At 41.9% G+C, this 23,692-nt stretch overlaps 1 protein-coding gene across 10 annotated transcripts in view; it reads right to left on the bottom strand.

Annotated features, from left to right (window-relative positions):
- The window catches only part of LOC135982473 (centromere protein F-like), a 240,687-nt gene that overhangs the window by 215,686 nt on the left and 1,309 nt on the right, over positions 1 to 23,692 (bottom strand). For 3 of the 10 annotated variants that reach the window (XR_010599857.1, XR_010599856.1, XM_065589363.1), the window contains exons 2-8: positions 19,088 to 19,189; positions 17,679 to 17,801; positions 15,189 to 15,311; positions 10,870 to 11,005; positions 8,311 to 8,465; positions 5,461 to 5,542; positions 2,444 to 2,524 (exon numbers count right to left, since the gene is read on the bottom strand). Coding sequence is in view for 7 of the 10 variants with exons in the window: in XM_065589363.1 (XP_065445435.1) it covers positions 2,444 to 2,524; positions 5,461 to 5,542; positions 8,311 to 8,465; positions 10,870 to 11,005; positions 15,189 to 15,311; positions 17,679 to 17,801; positions 19,088 to 19,189 (802 nt within the window). In the remaining 3 variants the exon portion in view is untranslated. Of the gene's footprint in view, positions 1 to 517; positions 1,243 to 2,443; positions 2,525 to 5,460; positions 5,543 to 8,310; positions 8,466 to 10,869; positions 11,006 to 15,188; positions 15,312 to 17,678; positions 17,802 to 19,087; positions 19,190 to 23,692 lie in introns of those variants that run through there. The other 7 variants (XR_010599858.1, XM_065589365.1, XM_065589359.1 and 4 more) reach the window with 6 other exon arrangements.

Below are 23,692 nucleotides of genomic sequence, written 5' to 3' on the forward strand. Positions count from 1 at the left end.
TCTTAGATTTTTAGCAGCTAAAATCTCTGAAGATTTCATCCTCGCTGCGTATACTTGGATCTCACACAGCTCTTAGTGCTAACCAAACTGCGCATGAGCTATTCCCCACAGAGTTACTGCTCATGTGCCATTTCCCCACAGCTCCTGGATATGAAAACACAGCACTGAGCCATCCTCACAGAGCAACTGATATGCTCCAACCCAGGCCTACAGGGGTCAACGCCAGAGTTTCCCTGCAACGGTTCTTCCCAGCTGCTTTGGGCCAAGCACCAGAACTGAGACAGGAACCTTTCTTTCCTGTACTCCCAATGACCCCTCCAAGCTGGTGCACATGCACGGTGGTGGAGGAAGATACTGGACTCAAATGCAGAGGGGACAAAAGGCAAATGGGGGGGTGGGGTGGGAGGGCAGACTGGGACAAGGAGTATGCCAAGATTGGGACTGGAACGGGGGTGAGGGGAGGGGGCCAAGGACAGGGAGCCAGTAGGCGAGGCTAGGACTAGAAGACTAAGAGAAGGCGGGGGTACGGGGAAAGGAATGTGTAGGAGACACTGAGAGAAGACACAGAGCTAAGAGGAGGAGGAGAAGAGAACTGGGGCTGGCTGAACAGAGAGATTGGGACAAGGAGCCTTCATTCCAGCATATCCGAACTTTTGAGTGCTTTTGTGTGTAATCCATCTATGCACGCACACACGCACCCCCTGCTCTAGGCAGCCAGGTCTTTCAAGAAATAATCAAATATTTGTGATGAGCATTAAAGTGGGAAGATTTACCTCATTTCTATTTACCAAGTTAATGAGCACTTGGCATGAGATCACAGATTTGATCATACCAACAATTTTAAGTTTACCATTATGCCCAGATCTTTGTTATATGCCACACTTTATTGATTGTATTTACATTGATGACCTTGCCTTCACTATATTCATGGCAGATAGAAAGGAGGTGTGAATAACACGGCATATCTTCAAACTCACTTGGAGAGATAAATACATGATGTGGATTGCCCATGCCCTGCACATTCAGATACATTTTTAAGATCAGTTACCTTTTGTGATTTGCTGCCACCAGCTGTCAGTTTACAGATCTCCCCAAGATTATCTGACCTGCCTTTTTGTAAAAGTTGGGAACCTGGTGACAATTTTTGGCTTTGGGCAGCAAGACGGGGACTGGTCCTTAGGTTAAAAGTTGTTCTGCACAAAATGTAAGGGTCGGTTTTCACAATAGGAATATCAGGAAACCCTAAAAAATAAACAGCTTCTATTAACCAAGGTTGCCTAAATTACTTTATTGTTCTAATCAATCTGATCTTGCTCATTTCAAGATGGAGATGACAACTGGTAATAATTTAAGAAAGTAAAATGGCATTTACTCACTGAATAAAATATAATGGGGGAATTATTAGGACTATCTTGAGTTCCTAGAATTTTATAGGTGAACTCAGGCAAGGGTGTGGATCTGTGCAACAGCAGCTCTACTAAAATGGCCAAAAGTGTTTTCCCCAAGAAAATGTTCTCTTTTTCCTTTAAAGGAACACCATTAACTGGAAAATCATTTCCATCTGAAAATGATATCTCTTCTACTGTTCTAAGTGGAGCTGGCCGGAGGGCGACAATTCTGTCTTGCGACACCTTTCGAGGTTTCAAAATTTGTTTTTATTCTAGATTGGAATGAAACCATAAGCCTTTCAAATGCTTTCACAAAATGAAATTGAATCAAAAACATCAGGTTTTCAATTTGGGGGCCTTCCTCCTTGCAAGAGTCCACTTTGCACCTCAGAAACCTTCCCAGCAAAAACTTTGTCTGAATCAATACATCTCCGTGAAACATTTTGGCTTTGACAATGCAGCACATTTCAATGAAAAAACATTCAGTTAAAAATGTTTAAGCAAAAATTTCCCCCCTTCCTCTCAACCAGAAGAAAAAGGTGTTTTATACTGGGAATGGCTGGGCCTAGAATCCCTCTCTTTTTGCCAGAGGTCTTTTGCAAAGTTTTCAGAGGAGTCCCAAAGTCAACAACATGTATCTAGACTGATTTTCAAAACTACAACCTGATATTAGGATTCTGGATTTCAGAATTTTTGGCTGTTTTGCTTTTGTCATCAAATACTACAAAACTGTACAGATGGGAAGACATCACACAGACCAAAACCCAAAACCACTAGAAATTACATACATCTACAACAAAATATACTAGCCCCCTATAGCCTCAATTGTATACTAGGGCTTTTTTTTAAAGCACATGCGGCTAAACTCAGCTCTGACAAGCAGTTGAGTTAAATGGACTTATGCAACCTATACGAGGGCTGAATCTGGCCGATGATGTCCAAGTTTTTACAATGCTTCCAAGTCACACATATGACAACACGATTCTCTAGATAAGCGTGCGCGCACACACTCCCCACCAATGTGGTCTCTTCTCCTCTAACGAAGTAACAATTACCTTTTTTCACCACCTCTGGGAGTCCGTCTAGCTCATACTCTGGCTCATTCTCATGTAGGGAGATGGCAACCTCATCAGCACCTGACCAAAGGAAAGAGTCATTACCTGTACAAATAACTTTAAGGAGACTCTGGAAAGATGAGTTCAGAATGCAATGATCTCAATCATTCATTTGTTAATTAAGTACATAAGATGTGTGCTTGTGCAACCACAGTAAACTATACCAAATAAAACAAACCAGACATCATGTAAAGGTTACTTTACAGAAGAGATCTCTGTTGATGCCATATTTACTGTCAGCGTGCCAGGTACCCCGATTCTTTGGAATCTGCCCCTGGACACACAATGCATGGGCAACATTAATTCTGGCATTTCCTAACTTTTAAGTGCTTAACATTACCACCTTACCATTATTTTAACAATTTTTGGGTATATAATTGAATATAGCTCGTCTCAGAAATATGGATCTCTTTTTATACCGCTAGTGATTCTGCTTATTGGACACTCATGAATATTTGCTAGCCTAACTTACCCTAACTAATGGCAGGCAAGTTGTAGTATATTTTACACACTGTGGTGACCACTTTAAACTGTTGTCCTATTAGCTCTATACTTAGCCCCTGACAAGTCTTGAAATGACTGAAGCTTGTGATCAATAAAACCCCAATGTATGTGTCTTACAAAACATTTGTTAAAGTTAATAAACTCCAGCACTTCCTGGTCCCAGAAAGCTGCAACTAGTACCAGGCTGATGATAGTTAGAAAATGGAGGAACTGTCTGAAGCATGTTTTTTCAGATGCAAGTAATGGAAATTTCCAGAGACAGGTATAAATCAGTATGGAGATAACCAGGTTAGTTCAATCAGGGAGGGTGAGGTGCTCTGCTAGCAGTTGAGGTGTGAACACCAAGGGAGGAGAAACTGCTTTTGTAGTTGGATAGCCATTCACAGTCTTTGTTTAATCCTGATCTGATGGTGTCAAATTTGCAAATGAACTGGAGCTCAGCAGTTTCTCTTTGGAGTCTGGTCCTGAAGTTTTTTTGCTGTAAGATGGCTACCTTTACATCTGCGATTGTGTGGCCAGGGAGGTTGAAGTGTTCTCCTACAGGTTTTTGTATATAGCCATTCCTGATAGCTGATTTGTGTCCATTTATCCTCTTGCGTAGTGACTGTCCAGTTTGGCCAATGTACATAGCAGAGGGGCACTGCTGGCACATGATGCCATATATAACATTGGTGGACGTGCAGGTAAATGAGCCGGTGATGTTGTAGCTGATCTGGTTAGGTCCTGTGATGGTGTTGCTGGTGTAGATATGTGGGCAGATTTGGCATCGAGGTTTGTTGCATGGCTTGGTTCCTGAGTTACAGTTGTTATTGTGCGATGCGTGGTTGCTGGTGAGAATATGCTTAAGGTTGTCTGGTTGTCTGTGGGCGAGGACTGGCCTGCCTCCCAAGGTCTGTGAAAGTGAGGGATCATTGTCCAGGATGGGTTGTAGATCACTGATGATCACTTCAATCTCCCTGGCCACACAATCGCAGGTGTAAAGGTAGCCATCTTACAGCAAAAAAACTTCAGGACCAGACTCCAAAGAGAAACTGCTGAGCTCCAGTTCATTTGCAAATTTGACACCATCAGATCAGGATTAAACAAAGACTGTGAATGGCTATCCAACTACAGAAGCAGTTTCTCCTCCCTTGGTGTTCACATCTCAACTGCTAGCAGAGCACCTCACCCTCCCTGATTGAACTAACCTCGTTATCTCCATACTGATTTATACCTGCCTCTGGAAATTTCCCTTACTTGCATCTGAAGAAGTGAGGTTCTTACCCACGAAAGCTTATGCTTCCAATACTTCTGTTAGTCTTACAGGTGCCACAGGACCCTCTGTTGCTTTTTACAGATTCAGACTAACACGGCTACCCCTCTGATACTTGTCTGAATCATAACACTTTAAGAGTTGCTCCTCTCTCCCTGTCTACAAGCCAGAAGGACACCAAAAGCTGTTTGGAAGGACATATGTATAAACTCTAAAAGATGTCAATTTCTCCATGGTGGATGCTGAACTATCAGCCATCTATACCCAGAATGTGAATTTTCTTTGTTGTGATGGCCAGCAACGGAAAGAACAGACACACTCCAACATTTTACACTCTCATGTCTCAAACAAAGCATTGCAAGAAGTTATACACACCACTCTAATGTTCTTTAAAAAATAGCCTCCCCTTCATCCTAAGGTCATTTTTGATTTCAAAACATAGGCATTGGAAATCTCTATTCATAACATAGAAGGAGACTCTGAAATTTGAGGAGACAGATCTTGGGCCAAATTCTCAGCTGGTGTGAATGGCAGAGCTTCAGAAACTATAATGATTTACACCAGCTGAGGATCTGGCGCCTCATCTGAATCGAACGTAATAATGCATGTTTTGAAAACATATTGTATAAATAAATGCATTAAGGTTAGAAACAGGATCATGATTAAGGCTATGTTTTAGTCTCAGGTATTTTTAGTAAAAGTCATGGACAGGTCACGGGCAATAAACAAAAAGTGACGGACCCATGACCTGTTCATGACTTTTACTAAAAATACTTGTGATTAAATCTTACCTACTGGGAGGGGGGACAATCCTGAAAACTGCTGGAGAGTGGGGGAGAGAGAACAGGCTGACGCTGTTGCTGGGGGGATGCCCAGGATCCCGCTGCCACTAGTCCCAGACTCCTGCTCCAGGGCAGCACCAGGGACCATGCCTAGTGCTGCCGGAGCAACGGCCAGTGCGGCTGGCTCCTGGGCTTCCCCAGCTGATGGGGTGGTCCTGGGATCAGCTGCACCAGCACTGCAAAATTCACAGAGGTCACGGAAACCGTGACTTCCATGAATGATTTGCAGCCTTATAATAACATTCTAGTAGAGCATTTCCTTCTTAAACTACTCCATACTTGGCTTTTGCTCCTTTAATGGAGCACCATGTTCAGCAATTTGTTTCTGCTGAATTTTTTTTCCTTCTCTAGCTGCTTACAGGATTTCATCCACATCTTCATTTTACTGCAAGCAAATCCATTTTGCTTCTTCAGTTGAATTGAAGACTTCTGATTGTCCAACTATAAAATAAAAAATTGTTTGTAGTTGCTAATAGGAAACTTCATTCTTCTGTATAAGCATTATACTCTCACTAATGGCATCTCACCTGTCATTGAAAGTTCAGTGCAACTAAAAAACCAGACAAAAGTTATAATATGCATTTGTATAATAGATTCACTTAGTAATATACAATTGAATTATAGCAGCTTCTAATTCCAACAGAGAAACATAAAAGTCATGTTTATTGGAAAGCTACATGTGTGTAGATTTCCTTGATAGAGAAATAATAATCTAAATAGAATATTCAAAACAACCAAAGTGGAGTGAGCACTGTAACTCAGTGCCTGCTTGCCACACCGTGCTACGTGATTGCTTTTTCATGTGTTTATTTCTGAAGCGAGAGCACAGAACTACAGTCCGTCATTCACCACAAATGGAAGTAGAAAAAGACTGCAGGCTAGAAAATGCAGAGGGAATTGATAAGGTGTCCACCTAGATGGACAGGTTTAAAAACTAAAAACGCCTATCTAAATTATTAGCAAAAATAGTGCTGTCATAAGAAGAATCACTTAATTAATAATTTAGATGGAAATTCTGCATACATCAGAACTGATATGCTCTCACAAGTTGCGTGTGACATAATGAGGTAGTAGAAGCAGTTTAAAGACAATAGGGGCACGTCTACAGTGGGAAGTTTCACGAGGTATTAATTAATGTGTTCATTAACATGATGCTACAACATGGAGTATAGACACTGCGCTGTTATGTTTAATATCACATCAGTCAGTTATGGTTAATCTTAGGGGCAGAGTGAAAAGACATGTTTAAACACAGTCTAATTTTGAAGTACAGACCCTGGCAAGTAAGGTATTGTTTCCTTTGCACCATAAGTGGAGGCATGGTGATATCTCTCTCTGGTAGGACTACTGCTGCACTTAGGTTCCCCAAACTTTCAAATTTTCCTTACATTTTAGTTTAACATCTAGTTTTAACCGGAAATGATGATCTCAAAGGAGGAAAGCATGAGAAACTAGATAGTTTATTATTATTGAGGTTTTTTTCAAGACACTGGCTTCCAGTGCTGATAGAGTCATGTGGGATTGGGATTTCTTTTTTGTGTGGTTCTGTACATGGGGTACTTCCCCCGATTGTTTACAGAAGTGAGGTAGCACGCTAATCACCCTGCTCTGGGCATCTCTCAACTAAGTAGGGGTACTGAGACAAATGCTGATTGTTGGAATAGCTTGCTAGATGGCCCCAGGTGCCTGAAAGGGTGTCTCTCTACACGATTCCGAAGAGAATTAGTACCACTTGGGGCTTTTTACTCAGTAAAGCAGGAGCCATTTTGAACATGGGAAGGGATTTCTCCTTGATGCCTCTGTAATCCCCTGATGGTGCAGCTACATAAGGAATGGAATTCTTATGTGCCTCTGTTCTGGGCACACACTGTCTAAAGTGCTATTTAATCCTTCAATGCTGAGCAAGCCTATGGAGAGGGGGAGGAGACTCCAAACTCCTTTCCCTGGTAAAGCCTGGGTCCTTGACCTGATAAACGGACAGGGACAATTCCCATTCCATTGTGACCTCAAATTTGGGCCCCCTTCCCTGGTTGAAAGAGGATCCCAGGTTGAAAAGCAGAGATGAACAATTTACATTACCCTGCCACCTGAGACAGGGCTTCACAGAAGTAACACGTGTCTCTGCACACCCAGATATACTCCAGGGTGGGAGGGGGCAGTGAGTCTGATACAGAGCACTCCAGGAGATCCGCATATAGGAGAAAACCCCAGCAAACACATCCTAAGGATGGGAAGGCAAGAGACAAGATTTAAAGCCTGATGTTTATACTTCCTGCTCATTAATTATACATATTGCTTCCTTACAAAGGGGACAATTCCATTTGTCTTTTTGGGACCCAGAGCATATGGAGTTTCCAAGTGTTATTCCTGAGCAGACTATGTGGGGTTCTCATCTCCTTGAGAATCCTCATGCTCCTTCTCACAATGGAGCCTGGGCTTCAAATGTGTGTGTTTATGTGCGCATGCAGGGCACTAGTGCGCTGGCCCAACAAAGCCCCATCCCCTCACACAGCAAGGATTGGTGGCTTGTAGCAGCAAGACGTAGGTTACCCTCTAAGACCCCTAAAAAGCTGCCCACTGAACTACTTGGACTTAGCTTGATTTTGCAGGGCTTTTCTACCACTGCACTAGTGGTCAAAGGGAGTTACTGAGAAGTGCTGTGTTTGCGGATCCAGAGAACTTACTTGAGGCGAGAGAAAGAGGAGCAAGAAGTTGAAATGAAATCAATATAGCAGAAAAATGAACAAAAATTAATGATAAAGCAAAGTTGTTGGGAGAAACTGAACTGCCAACTTGTTCTGCTGGTGGACACAATTTCTGGTGGCCTGAGGTGAAGGATGGAGCTTAGTCCTGGAGCCTTCAGTAACAACACTGGTCCACCTCCCAGTTCTACAGGTGAGAGGAATCACCTCTTTGTTCCAAATGAGGAGAAAAGCTGGGCCACGGAACAGACAAAACGTGCACATTTTATCATGTTTTCAGGTGTCCCGCTAAAGACCTCCTGTATCTTTGATAGCCAGAAGTTTATAAGATAACAGATTTAATGAGATTTCCATGCTACTAATGGAGAAGTTATAGCAAATGTTATATTAGAATAGAGACTAGATATTAAAAAGGACACAAATAAATATTTTGGCTCTTAAAAGCTTAAGTATGAAATGCCTTATTAAACTATCTGAAAAACTTATGTTTGTTTCTAGTAAGTCTACTTTTTCTTCTTCTAAAGCCTTGTTCATGTCCTTAAGGGTTCCATTTTCAAGTTGTAGCTCCTGGACTGAATCCTGGAGCATTTTATTGTTGCTTTTTAAATGCTGAAGCTCGGCTTCTTGTGCTTCCAGTTCTATTTTCTGAGACAAACTCTTATCTATAGTAATAAAAAAAATTAAGTGGTTAATTTGTGAAAGCAAACTATGTCAAATATGCAATATTAGCTTTTATGGGTAACACTATAAACTGGCAATATTGACCATTTTCAATTTTTCAGCTATCAATAAATTTTCTTAGTATTTCAGAATATAATTACGTATGTGTTCTAAAACTGCCTTTATTCCCAAACCATGACATTGTATAGCATTGCCAGAATTCAGTTTTGCAGAAAGAACATACTGCTAGTCAAATCGCTCTATGCTTCACAATTGTAACTCTGTTTCTACAGCCCATCTTCACTGAGGTCTGATGGCTTGTACTCTGAAACTCATGGTTGACAGGTAACAGTATCAATGGCTAGATAAAGAATTTTGGTGCCCTATTTGTCCATTTTCCTGTCGTCAAAATCCAGAATATATAAAAATGATCAGGGTGTTTGATGGACTGATGTATGGAGTAAAATTAAGAGAGACAGACAACACAAGAGATTTCCTGTATTGCAAAGAGAATTCTATTGAATAACACCAACTTACCATATAAAACAAGACTACGCATTCCCTTCCTACAAGACAAGGAAAATTCAATGTCTCCAAGACCCAGAACTTGGTGAGAAAGAGGGGCACAGAGAGGGGAAGGGAAATGATAGCAATCAACAGATATTTGAACTATGTCAACACATAGGATGGAGAAGGATTATTTAGGGTGGTGATTCAAAGGGGAGTGTAGCGGGGCGGTTGCCCGCTCTAGCCCTGAAGGGATTGGAACAACCCTGCAGAGGGCTGTGGCTGGGGAAAGCAGCAAGCCTGGGCTGATTGGGGAGGCAGCTACAGCTGGGCCATGCCCCCATCAGGCCACAGCTGGCCCTTATAAAAGGGCTGTGAGCCAAACACTCAGTCAATCTTCCTCTAGCTCTGAAGGGAGAGGGACCTAGCTGTTGGGGAAGCTAAGGGTACTGGAATGAAGCAGGGCTAGGGAAAGGCCAGAGGAGCTGGGGAGCTCCAGGCTGATAACTCCCCAGGCTGCAGGGCCTTGTCCAAGGCCCAGAGAGGTACTGAGTTGTAGGGAAAGGCAGCAGGTCCAAAGTCCCCTGCCAATGATGAGTGGCCATTACAGACTGCAGCCGGCCCTAGTGAAACAGGGCTAGATGGTGACTGGCAGTAGCCACTGAGGCAAGGTGGAGGATAGGGGGTGGGGATTCCCCTGGGTGGGAATCCCTAGATAGTGGATTACTCCTGGGGGCAGGACCCTGACAGGGGAGGACACCAGGGTCCGGGAGGGACACGGGGGCTAATGTCGAGCAGGATGGTGACCATCAGAGGGTGCTCTGGCTAGAAATGAGCTAAGTCCCTGGATGACCAGAAGGAGGCGCTGCAGGGGTGAGTCCCACTCCATTACAAGGGGGAAAAGGTATAACTAGAGAGGATAATCAGAGACTTCTTAGAGAGGAAGAACTGTCCGGGGGTTAAGGGTGACAGCCTAGGACTCTGGGCACCCACATTCAGTTATGTTTCAATTAGGACAAGTTATTGTTGGTTGCAGTGAAGAGCTACAGCACAAACATCTTCTGACTTATTTTTTTGTTCATAATTATTCCCTCCAGAAAACTGAGAGAATGCTCCCATTTGACACCTTAAGAACCAGAGATTAAAGATATCGAAAGCAAGAAAATGGACTTAGAAGGCATTACATTTTCTTAGCTAGCCGAAAGTGTTGCCACTTGCCAAGAATAAGATCAAAATGCAAAGCAGTTATTTGGATGGCCTCATGGATTGGAGAGTGCAGAAATACTGATTAAAATGGGAGCAGGACTAGGTCCATAAATTTAATTTTGAAATCTCATTAAGTGAGGTTAGACTTCTACAGCGATAAGTGGGAGCAGTCTCCTTCTTTACAATGGCTAGTTAGCAGAATTACCTGTTCTCTTAAACCTCAGTCTGCAAAATGCATTTTCCCAACCAGATAGACAAATGTAGGGAAAAGTCAAATTAGGGCTCGGCGGGTAACATTTCATCACGTTTTCGCTTGATGGAGTCCATATACAAGCTAAAGGATAATAGTTTGAGGTATATTTGTTTGCTTGGGATTTTAAAACACAGGAGCACATTGTAGTATTTAATTTGCTGACCATATAGTTTTGTTTGGGACATATTTATTCCTCCTTTTTAATTGCTTTAAAACCATATAATTTGATGAGCTAGTATATTTGTATAAAGAAGTTCCATCTCAGTTTGGAAAGAGAATTGCGTGTATTAGCTGAAAGTTAATGTAACTATATCACACAGTGGGAACTTATTATTTCTTGGGGATGCTTCAAATCACCATTTATAATGAAGTTTACAGATCTCCCACACTGAAGTAATAGTTTGTAACAGGATTTAAATAGGTAGAAATGTGTCACTCACTTTTCATCTCTTCAGCATCCTTCTGGGTCTCTTTTAGAAGGTGTTGGGCTATTTTTAGTGCTTCTTCCAGCTGATGGATTTTTTGTGTTTTTTCATCAGACTGGCAGCAAAGAAGGTTTTTTTCCTTCTTCATTTCCTACAACAAAACATTAGTTACAAAACAGTCGATTAAGTCAATAAACTGAGAGTAGTGTGATGTGGCATACTACCCCTCTGAGTCCCATGAAGACTCTGGAAAGTTGGGCCTTGGTTTCTAAGCACTTACATGATTTAGGAACACAAACTGCACTCATGGCAATCCTCAGAGGGCAGACAATCCTTTTGGGACATCCCCCAGCTGGCACAGATCACAGCAGTACTTAGCTGGCTCAGGATATGGAACCAGGGAGCTGAAACCAGTTCCCTGTTGCCTGCCCATAGCAGATCTTGACACAGGATAGAAGTCACCCAAAGAACATGAATAAAACCGTTGCTGCTTCTAGTTATTTTCCTTTTGTTTCACAACCTCCTAGTCCAAAATATCCAACTGTTATATCGAGAAACACACACACGCACACACACACTCTATCATCAATCATTCTAAAATACACAGTTGTCAAGAGACAAAATTTTTAGACAATGCTGATGTATGACAAATGTCTCAAAGCTGCAGGAATTCTGAGCTTCCTGTGTTCAAAATACCAATGAAATTCAAGGGGTTTAAATGGCCCGCCCCTCTTGCCGTGACTCAGCACAAGTGGCTCTGATTAAGAAGCATTCAACAAAAATCTGGAACCAACAACCTAACATAGCTGCAAAAAAATCCCATGCTCTGATGCTGGACTTTCACAAAACCATTTACAAGACATGCATTCTCCCACCTTCATGTACATCACATCCCATCCCATCATTTGCAATTACAATTTGGCCTCAATCACATAGGCCATCATTAACTCTTGCTTGAATAATCGAAATCCAATGTATTTAGACTCGAATGCATCTGCCCTGAAAAATCTGCAACAGTTACAGAACACAGCAGCACACCTCCTCAGTAATACAGGTTCACTTGAGTACATCAGTCCTATGTTTCACTCACTCCGCTGATTCCCCAACAGAACACTCAATCAAATCTGTCTTTATTTTTGAAGTTATAAAGAACATGGGCCCAAAATACCATCTTACTCTCTCAGACTTCAGTAGCTGTGTTCCTCAGGAACAACTGTCTACACATCAGAAGTAAAACTAGCATATGCAGGAGACAGGGCTTTTTCAGGAGCTGGCCCAATACTATGAAATTCACTCCTGCAAAAACTTAGAATGACAACTAACATCACCATGTTTCATATTTACACTCCCCCCACCCCCCCACACCCTTTACCCTCTGGGACAATGGCTTTCAACCTCTTTTCCATTTGCGGACCCTAGAAAATTTCAAATGGAGGTGCAGACCTCTTTGGAAATCTTAGACATAGTCTGTGGATCCCCACAGACCACGGGTTGAAAACCACTGTCCCGTTGTAACGACAACCTTTCGAGGACCCCTTAGACAGTCTGCAAACTCCCAGGGGTCTGTGGACCAGCGGTTGAAAACCACTGCTCTGGGGGATATGGGAGAAATAGAAACCTCAAATAACAGATGCTAGTCACCTTAATTATTCTTAACTCTGGAAAGCATTCAGATACACCAGCAATATAAGAACTTAAAAAAAAAAATCTTGGATGTTGCTTCTATGGCTATTCTGACTTCTCTTCCCTTTCATTTTCCTTCTAATTCCAAATTAAAAGGAAAATCTTTTAATCTACAATCAAGGTTTTTTTTTTAAATCAAAATTTACAGCCAAATCCTTTTCATGTAAATTGGATTTACTTTATTGATTTCAATGGAGCTATGCTGATATATTCCAGGTCAGGATCTGGCTTCATAGTTTGAATTTTGATGATAATGCTAGTCTATAGTGCTTGAAAAAGTAAAAATGTACAAATCATTTTGGGGATTTTCTCTTGCTTTAAATTGATTGTGTGACCAAAAAAGTACCCATTCCTCCACGAAATCTTATACTTAGGAAGCAGCTAATGATTCTAGAATTTCCAAATGAACTCAACCCGATATTTAATATATTTTATTTTTAGGACTAAACAAAGAGTCTTTTGAACCATACGACATAATTAGATTAGAGAAATAATTCCATATGAACTGTAACCCTATCTGTAGTATAGCTGGTGCAAAATAATTTTTTGAAACCCTGACCATACAACTAATTTTGTGCCTGGGGTCAGTCCACATGGAATCAATTGCAAAAACTGCAAGATCAGGGCCTTATTTTGTATCACATCTATAGGTCTTGTGACAAGGTCGGGCCAGAGGGCTACAGGAGAGTGATCCTATTGGGATCCAGGAAGTGGGCGGGCCAAAGCCCGCCCACTGCTAAAAGATCCCCCCAGCCTTAGCGGGGGATCCACAAGACCTGGAAACCAAGTGATTTTGGGGGACAACTAATGAAATAACAGGGACAGGAGTGCGGTCAAAGGGTCCGAAGGGAACCTGAATGGGAATGGGAACTGAGCAGAGAACCCCGGACAGCGCCCACTGCTCCTCGAAGGCGTCAAGGGAGTCAGTGGACGCCGCCCAGAGGAACTCTGCCCGGATGCATGAATGGACGGAGGATCAGAAAGAGGCCCCACAGTCACAGGAGACTCCATCCGCCAACCTCCTCTCCCTGGTTTTATAGATGGCCATTTTAGCCAGGACCAAGAGGAGGTTGACAAGGAGGTCCCATGACTTTGTGGGGCCACGGATAGAGAGTGCATAAATAAGGAGGTGAGGGGAAAAGTGCAGCCAGAAACGCAACAGGATATCTGTGAGGACCCGGAATAGGGGCTGCAGCCTGGCGTACTCCAGGTAAACGTGCGCCAGGGTCTCCCTCACGCCACAGAAGAGGCAGGTGTCCTGGGACGGGGGTGAACCGTGCCATGTACATGCCCGTACTCATGGCCCCATGAAGGAGCTGCCAACTGACATCCCCGGCAGGCCTTGGGAGCAGAGTGGAGTATAGGCTGGCCCACCGGGGCTCCTCACCCTCTAGAAGTGGCAGGAGGTCCCGCCACTTTGTGTCGGGATGTGACACGAGAGTGAGGAAGTGCAGGGTGTGGAGCACGAGCGTGTATAGATGTTTCCTTGGCGCAGTCTGGAAAGAACCAAGTCAAGTAGCCGGCTTATGGTGAAAGGGCGGGGAGGCCGTTTGGGTCCACAGGGAAGGGGCCCGCTACAGGAGAGTGAGAGAAGGCAGATATATGAGCCCCAGATTAAGCAGGTCCCTTTTCCCTGGGTAAGATAACGGGGCAGTTTCAGAAAAATCAGGAATTTTCTGAAACCAATTAAGGCAGGCAGGCTAATTAGGACACCTGGAGCCAATTAAGAAGCTGCTAGAATCAATTAAGATAGGCAGGCTAATCAGGGCACCTGGTTTAAAAAGGACCTCACTTCAGTCAGTGAAGAGTGCGCAAGGAGCTGAGAGGGCATGCTGCTGGAAGACCGAGGAGTACAAATGCTATCTGGCATCAGGAGGAAAGTCCTGTAGTGAGGATAAAGAAGGTGTTGGGAGGAGGCTATGGGGAAGTAGCGCAGGGAGTTGTAGCTGTCACACAGGTGTTACATGAAACTCTGTAGACAGCTGCGATCCACAGGGCCCTGGGCTGAAACCCAGAGTAGAGGGCAGGCCCAGGTTCCCCCCTCTCCCTTCCCCCTATTGGATATAAGAGGAGTCAGGGTGACCAGACAGCAAGTGTCAAAAATCGGGACAGGGGGTGGGGGGTAATAGGAGCCTAGATAAGAAAAAGACCCAAAAATCGGGACTGTCCCTATAAAATCGGGACATCTGGTCACCCTAAGAGGAGTTGACTTGGACTGTGAGTCCCACCAGAGGGGAAGGTCCCTGGCCTGTCCCCCTGACCCAAGATGGGTCAGCAGAGACTGCGGGGATTGTTCTCCTTCCTTTTCCCCATGCTGGCCAGTGATGAGGTTAGCTGAATGAACGGCAGGTTTGAGCCACAAAAGTGTCCAAACTGAGGGCTGCCATGAATCTCTGAGGTGAGCAAATCCGCCAATAAGCGCAGGGCTCACCAAGGCAGAGGAGGAACATTGTCACAGTCTTAAGATGGTCCAAAAAAGGACAGCCAGATTAAGACAGTATCGAAACACAACTTCTGGTGGAAATACACTATTCTCCAACACACAGCTTGCAGAGTTCCCCTGTGAGTCAGTAAGGCCTAAATGGCACCAGTTCTTACTGATTTCCAGTTTAAATTCTTAATTATTCCAGTTGCCCCTCTGATTTCTTTACCTCAAAGTTTCTCCTCAACTCATTTTGCTTTGACTGGCTTGCCAGTAAAGCCTCTTCTGCTCTGCACAGCCTCTCTGTAAGCTCATTGGAGTTGTTTTCCAAATGATGATTCACTGCTATTGCCTATGAGGAAAACACATCACATTTTATTTGTAGTCATATTTAATCTATTTAAAAAAATTAAAAATTCCTGATGTCCCTTGAAATGATGAGCTCCAAAGATCCGTTATAAAACAAAGCAAAAAGAATAAGCTATGTTCTGCTTCCTCTTACAGAAAGAGAACTTTGGAGTAACTGTTGACTTCTGCGTTGTATAACTAAGAGCAGAATTTGGCCCTAATCCTTGAAACTCAGCATGAGGGCTTTAAAAAAGTACAATTAAAAATAGGCCAGATATCTGAAAAATCCATCCTCCTTTCACTGTCCAGTCCCGGGTTCTAGATTCTGTATCATACCAAAACCAGTACATGTTAAGGTAACACAAATCTTTAACTCAAGACTGGGCAAGGATATGAAAAATATTTTCAGGCACATTTTCAAGTATATAGTTGTAATGTATAAATATATTCATAATTTAAGCAATATTTATAGTACAGTCTGTTAATCATTGGGAATCCTAACCAGAGCTTTCTTTTAAGTTCAATCATAAGGGCAGCAGATTTAACACTTGCTCTCAATTTTTTTTAACATAACATATGTTGTCAAAGCAAGCACCTATTCGGTTTAGAAGATGCTTCCCCATTCCCACTCAGTCCTCAACTGCTCATTTGAGAGGTAATGTTTAGGTGTTGGACTGATGATCAGCTATCACCAAATATGCCATTGAACAGCCAACAAACAGAAAGGATCAATACCAAACTAGACTCAGTTCTGTACAATCCAAATGTCGGAGAAAAACACAGTTCTCACTTTTTGTTTGGGTACAGCAAGTCAGATGCTTTATTTCTCTCACACAAATATCAAGAGATTGACAAATTACTCTACCTTTTCCACTTACTATATATTCAAGGAATAGGTTACATGTTCTTAAAAACCAGTATTTGTACACCTTAATTCCCTGTATTTATGGACCAACAAAGATATTCAGCTTGCACCTCTGTCTCCAGTACTACATTCTTCGGGGGAAAAGGGAAATTAGTGTAGTGCTATGCTCAATCTTAAATTTATCACCTGACTTTATATCGCTATCTAAACCAAGAAGTTAACAAGACCATAACTGTGACACCACCAAATTCTAATTGGTTTTCAACCTTTTTAATCTGTTTTATATCTGTCATAAGAGCTCTATAGTACTCCAAATTAAAAAGGAAGTAAATTTATTACCAACATCAAGAGAGAAAAAAATGAGAATGAAATAATTTAGTTCCATTCTAGAAAGGAGTACGCTTTTCTGGATAAAAACCTTTAGACATCCAAGTTTCAGGATGAATCGAGTGTTTCAAGAGTAAACATGGAAAGAAGAGTATGTGTAGTGGTTAGTATTTTCTCCGCTGTAGAAAATGTTTGATTAATGTGCTCACACAGCTAGGATGACACATAGCTATGCCGGACAGCTATCGTGGACAAATTTAGAACCTCTGTATTAAGTCAGTGTAGACCATGTGTATCAAAAATAAAAAAGCAGTTTTCTATTAGAGAGTGTGGGTAGAAAAGAAGCAGTGCTCAAATCCGAACAAGTCTAAAGGGAACGGTTCCAGGGCATTACCCCCAAACTGCCTTTGGGCCCATCTGCTACCTCAGTTTACCTTCAATCTTGCATCAAACCAGCTATCACATGTGGCGATTTTACAGTAGTGCTCTCTTCCAGTTTGGTTTATTATCATAACACAACACTCAAACATACCCTTACCAGCCTCAATTATTCCTTTCCGTTTATAATGCCTCAAGTTTTTCCAGGTTTTTATCAGAACATGCCCATCCCTGCAGTCCAGCCCCTCCCTTAGCTGGGATTTCTGCATCCTGCAGGTCCATCAATGGAGGCTTATCCCTGCACAGTTTCCAGTTCCTTGTAAATCTCTTCCCCCCCAAAGTCTTCTGCCTTAGAGTTCTGGAAAATTGTCACCTGTCCTCTTCACAGGCTCTCTGCCTGGGAACCAAGGAGAGAGAGAGAGTGTCTCTCTGAACTTTTGGGGCGTGTGTGGGGGGGTGTCTCTCTCTTGAATGACTACAGGCTGCCATGCATCTAAACCAGCAGGCCTGGTTTAGACGCATGCTTCTGTCACATGACCCTTGTATTCATTCCCATCATACAGGGAGATGGGCTAAACCTGAGAAAAAGTGCAGCTGTGCCCCAGTCTTTGAATGGACCAGCTCACCCTGTGACAGGAACATAGCGCAGCTTGCTCTGACCTGTGATGTATTTAGTTGCACTTAAATATTAGTCACGTATAGATCTTTAAACACAAAAAAGAGGACAGTTAAAATTTTACATAAAATAAAAACTCAGCATCACCACTTCCATTTGAATAGTTGAGATATTAAAAATCCTACGTTGTCAAGTTCTGCCCGTAGACCATCGGAATCGTTCTTGGCTTGCTGCAAGTCCTGGTTGAGTTTCATCTCCTTGCACTGCTGGGCCACTGTCTGTAAGGCGCGGAGCTGACGTAATACTTCCTAGAAATGTAGAAGATGGGGGAGGGGGAGGGAGGAGGGAGAAACACACTCCTTTTACATGTTTCTAGTCAAGTTACTATAACTATTAACACTGGAAAACATGGGGGAGGGACTGTAAATAGTCTCTGTAAATAGTTACTAATTACACTAAAGCCCTCTCTTACAGAAGCAAAAAGAGTTTAAAAACCATTTTTAAGTAAAGCCTAAATTCGGTTATGGCCACTAATGGCCATGACTCAGTTTGGCCAATCAGAGTAGCCTACTGAATCTGTTACACCAATACAGGTGGATCAAACACTGAGGGTCTATGCCCTGATGCAAACAAAAGCCTGAGTCCACTCTGAATAAGAACCTAGGGCGAGATCAAAGAACAGTCATCTTGTCTTTGTGAAATATAGTAAAAGAGGTCCTGCCATTAACACCTAAATCTAGCTTATCCTTTGAGCAGAGATAACAGTCACCAAAAATCCTGTCTTGATAGAGAGGTGATAAAGGCTCTAACAGGGACAGGGGGAGATCATTAGGTCCAGGAATACAATACTTTGGTCCCAGGAAGGTCCCTCACTTGGGGAAGTGTAGTTGCTGTAGCCAACTATACTTGAACACCACAATCTCCAGCGGCATGGTTCCAACAGAGGGCACAGGGCAGCCTCCATCAACATGGCTTTTAATCAGATATCCCTGTCTTTAAGAGTGCGAGGTCTGAAGTTTTTGCAGATCCTACACTTCTCTTTAATATGCGCCTCTCTGAGGCACTTAAGGCAGCTCGTGTTCAGGTCACTAATAGACATAGGTTTGCTGCACCCAGCCCATGGCTTAGACCCCAGGGACCCGGCCATACCCCGTCCTTGGGGCTATGTCCCTAATGGGATTCCGCTCCTAAATGCTAACTGCTAACACTACAGTAACGATATACAAGAAAAACCCAGAGTCCAAAGTTAGAGAAACCACTATCGGACTTGTGAAAACACGAAGCGTTCCAACAACCGTCACTGGTGGAAAGAAGGAACTGAGAGGGCATGGGGCCAGCAGGGCCCAATGTACCAGCGCATAAGCACAGGGCTCCAGAGGTTGCCAAAACCGGCCCTAGGGGGCGCGCACACATCAAATATGGAATCGACATGAGCAAGCACTCAAAGAAGAAGAATCCAATGTTGCGTGCCTGAGGCACATATGAACCTAGAGTGGAATCTACGTGGACAAATACTCAAGGAACAACTTGTTCACTCTGGTAACAGCAGTCTGGAGGCAACTTTAAACTTGTGAAAAAATGGGTCTTGTCTTACCTTTTCCCGTTCTTTTCTTTTCTCTTCTAAAGAGCAACGATTAATTTCAACTTCTCTTTGCCATTTCTGTACTCTTTCCATGGTTTGCTCCATCATTTCAGTCTATAAAAAGTTTAATCATAAATCACAGTGATGCAAGGGGAATAGTTATTATTTGTACTACAATAGCAATCCCGCCCCCGCAATCAGGATTGAAACCCCAGTTTAGTAGGCACTGTTAAAAAAAAAAAAAAAAGACCACATACATACGAGGAAGTCATGGTCTCTGCCCCAAAACTGCTTACAGTCTTCCATGACCTAGTGAACACCCACACAGGTATCCCATCCCAAACTGATAACAGATTACACTTGGCTATAGTACAAGTGTGTGCTAAGTTTCAATAAATGAGCAGCAAAAACTAAAAAAAACTAGAAGTGTTTAGGCACAAGAGATAAATTCAATGCAACTTTCAATTTACAGGGAATCAGCACATTGATTCAACTGAAAAAAATTAGTGAACTATTTTGAACAGCAAGAACAGAAGAATTTTCATTGTTTAAAGTAGGTTAGACTGAAATTTTAAACTGAAAATCAATATGCTAAGAATTTCCTTTTTAGAGGAATTTCTATTAGAAATTCTCCTATTAGAAGTGTTTCAGTTTATCTGTCATAGAGGAAATTCTCCTATTAGAAGTGTTTCAGTTTATCTGTCATTTTATTAAAATAATAGATTGCTTGTAATTTTGGTGGTTTATAAAGAACTAGAGTACACTGAAACCCCATTTAATAAATTCCCAGTATAATTTCTATTGTGAAAACAATCTGCTGATAAAAGTCTGAAAGTTGTCCAAAGCACACTACTATACATTTTCTCAGAACACAATACTACCGTCGCTCCTTTGCCTGTTACAGTTTCATTGTATTCACAGCATGCTAGGGAGACTTACAACCAATAAAACACATTTTTATTTTCTGAAATCTTTTCTTTAAGACAAGTAACTATTTTTAAAGGTAATAAAAAAGTGAACTGCCTCTAAGATTTAAATCATCTTCATGGTTGGATGCTTTTAAAGCAGAAGATGAACAATTTACTTGAATATAATTTTAAAAGGATGTGAAAAAATGCTGCTTTTGCTTTATTTCTTAGTAGTTTAACACAGTACAGTACTGTATTTGCCTTTTGCGGGGGGGGGGGGAGGGAAAGGGGGTGTCTCTGCTGCTGCCTAATTGTGTTCTTCTGGTTCCAAATGAGATTTGTGTGGTTGACTGATCAGTGTGTAACTCTGGTGTTCGTAACTCTGAAGTTCTACTGTAAATTATGGAGCCACCATGAGCAAGCACATACATAGTTAAGCTTTGTTGGAGAACTGTGTAATGAATTGTGTTAGTCAAATATGTACAAAGTAATGTTAGAGAAATTATTATATATAAAACTATAAGAAAATAGGAAGGAATTTTTGCTTTTTGTATGTATTTTTGCTGCTTTAGATCATCAGATTTTGCTGAAACAGTCTGTAAATCAGAAAACTGGTTTGTGTGTCTCAGAAATAAAGTTCTTGACCAAGCAGAGAGCAGGGTAGAGAAGAGAGCTGTTACCTTTCAGTAAGTCAGGTACAATCCCTCATCCTCCACCCGTCCAACACGTAAAAACTCAAGACCACAAAAACAGATGAGTAAAAAGAATAAAAATTGCTGTAATGCAAGTACAACTGCATGGAGCCAGTGAGCGTGACAGCAAGGAATAGATGCATTGGGAACTACATAGATATAAGTAAGTTTTAGCAGAATAAGCAAAAAATGTATTAATTTGGGTTAGTTATTGTGATTTATGCAGGAGAATCTTTTAATTAGGGGGTTAGAGTGGAATATATACGGATAAAGACACAGATGAGGTAGCTTGCTATACTGAGTCTGTGCAAAGTTACAGAACAGAGGATTAAAAAAATAGATGATTGACATAATAGTGGAGAAGATACAGAGGAAAAATAGCCAAGCATAGCAGAGATTTGAAAAGAGTCACCCTGTCTCCAAGACAGATAACTTGAGCATTTCCTTTTCTTGTCTTCTCTTTTTTTGCATGTTTATGTAATTCATAGGTGATAGTAGCATTGTCTGAAAACATATATAATAAAGGCTAAAATAAATTGTGTCAGCCTAAATTGAAGTGGATTTGGTTCTCACCCAACAGGTTGACATTGGCATTTAACATGGAACTAAAAATCCCTGTTTCACAGTATAATAAATTAATCTACTTTCCAAGTTTAGCAGAGTTACACTTTAGATGACATTAATTTTCTGCATAAAATAGTTTCTTACTTTGCCAAAGAAAACAATTTAAAAAAATCACAATATTAATAAAATTCACCACTTGTTCTCTCACCTTTTTCTTGGCTTTGAATATTCCAGTGACAGACCACCCCAGACTCTTCATATATTCCATATTTAATAATATAATTTGTAATTCAATCAGATTTCCAACTCATTTAAAGAAGCTAGACTGTAATAAGAAAAGCTCTTAACAGTCACACCTAGAGGTTATGGTGACAGAGCTATGCCAGTAACTCAGGTGATTTATAAGTAGCATCATTGTGACATCAGAAGTAGCAACCAATCAATCTTTCCTCTGCAATTTGCTCAGTAACTCAGGTGATTCATAAGTAGCATCATTGTGACATCAGAAGTAGCAACCAATCAATCTTTCCTCTGCAATTTGCTATCAGTCACTGAAGTGGAGAGGGCCTATTCACAGGTCAAAAGTTCTCATTGTTAAATTACTTCAACATCTGTATACAAACATGGTAATAACACTGGATTGGCTCAATGTCCCTGGCCTCAACCTACTCCCAGCCAAGACCGTCTCTCGATGGGCTCCTCATAGAGGTAGCAAAGAACAGCCCTTACTGTACCTCTCCAGAGGGAAATTCTTAACCCCCATTCACGTGATGGTATAATCTTCAGCATCCTGTATATAGGGTGCAACATTCTTAAGTAGGCAGCAGAATCTGCATGCATCCATTAAAACCCTGACAGCAAAGGGTAGGTGACAACCATCACATCTACAGAAGACACGTGTGGAGGTCCCTTTCTCCACGGCAACATAACTTCTTTCATCTAAGTGTGTATGGAGGGGCACAAAGGGGATGGGAAAAGAGTTAAGCTAAAGATAAATATGAAGAATCATGGAATCCATGACTTGCATGAGCTACAATGTTCTACCAAATGCACAGGAAAATTGTGGAGCTGCAGCAATTGGCAGAGGCCAAAACATTCAGCTGGACTTCCCCATGTTCTCAGGAATTCCTGTAGCCCCTCAGAGTTTCTCCACTAATCTCAACTCAGAGTGCCTGCAAAGTTCAGAAGCTCCACCTGAAACTGCAGTCCTCCTGGTAACAACAGAACCTGAGGAATACAGACTGGTTAACCCCTATCGTACTTCTAAGCACTACAATGTTCCCTGTTACTTAGCTCCCCCATTGTTCTCTGCATAACACCGGGGACTCTCTGCCAGCTTTCTTTCTTTGCATGGAAAAGATTTCAAAATGTCTTAAAAAAATAATCAAGAAAATCCCCAGGCAGAAACCAAACCAAACAAATCATTAAAATATGTGAGTAAAGTTGACAGTACAGGTAAGTGTTTTTTTAAATTCATAATAATGCTGCAGTTATTAAAAACAAACAAAATCAAGCATTAGAAACCAAGGTAATTCAGAGTTAAGATCAAAATAAAAGACAGCCTAACATTTGAAAGTAGGCAAGTCCCTCTGCCCCTAAAGCAGGGGTGGGCAAATTTTTTGGCCCGAGGGCCACATCGGGGTGCAAAACTGTATGGAGGGCCGGGTAGGGAAGACTGTGCCTCCCCAAACAGCCTAGCTGCTTTACATATTTCCACAACAGAAATATATCAGTCATGATGCCTAAGCTCTGGTAGAATAAATGCTGAATGAAGCAGGAGAATCCATATTAACCACTTATTAAACAGGCACTCACACAGTCATCTATGCACCTAACTGGATGAAGATCTAAAAGATTTCATCCTTTGCAAATTAACATGCCAAAGCACGTCTGACATTCAACATAGAGAGCATAGCAGCAGCCTTAGAAGCGGGTGGTTCAGACAAAAATATAGGCAGGTGAATCTGCTAGTTCAGATGGAAGTCTGTGACAACTGTCAGTAGGAACACAGGATGTGTCCTAAAGACTCTTTGTCCGGACCTAAGATAGCATAAGTTGGGCTTTGAGCAGGGAGTTGGACTAGATGACCACCTGAGGTCCCTTCCAACCCTGATATTCTATGATTATATGACCCAGGGCCTGAAGCTAGTCTCACTGCTTTACCCATTAAGTACATCTGGAGCAGGGCTTCTCTAGATTTGCAGGTCCTGCAAGTGAAGGACTTGCAAATAGCACATTTTCCAGGGATATTCCCCCAGACAAAATAAATATTTTAAATGCCAAACATTAAAGGGTATAGTGCCCTTGTTTGATGGGCAGGATGTAAATCCAGGGGACTTAGAAGAAGACATCCTGGCACCAGAAAGAAATAGCTATTCTGGTTAAAAAACCAAAATGCCAATGGGCAACAACTAACCAGCCCTATCTATACTATGCACAAATTTGAAAAGAGC

The sequence above is a fragment of the Chrysemys picta genome, chromosome 3 (assembly GCF_011386835.1).
Source record: "Chrysemys picta bellii isolate R12L10 chromosome 3, ASM1138683v2, whole genome shotgun sequence".
NCBI lineage: Eukaryota > Metazoa > Chordata > Testudines > Emydidae > Chrysemys > Chrysemys picta.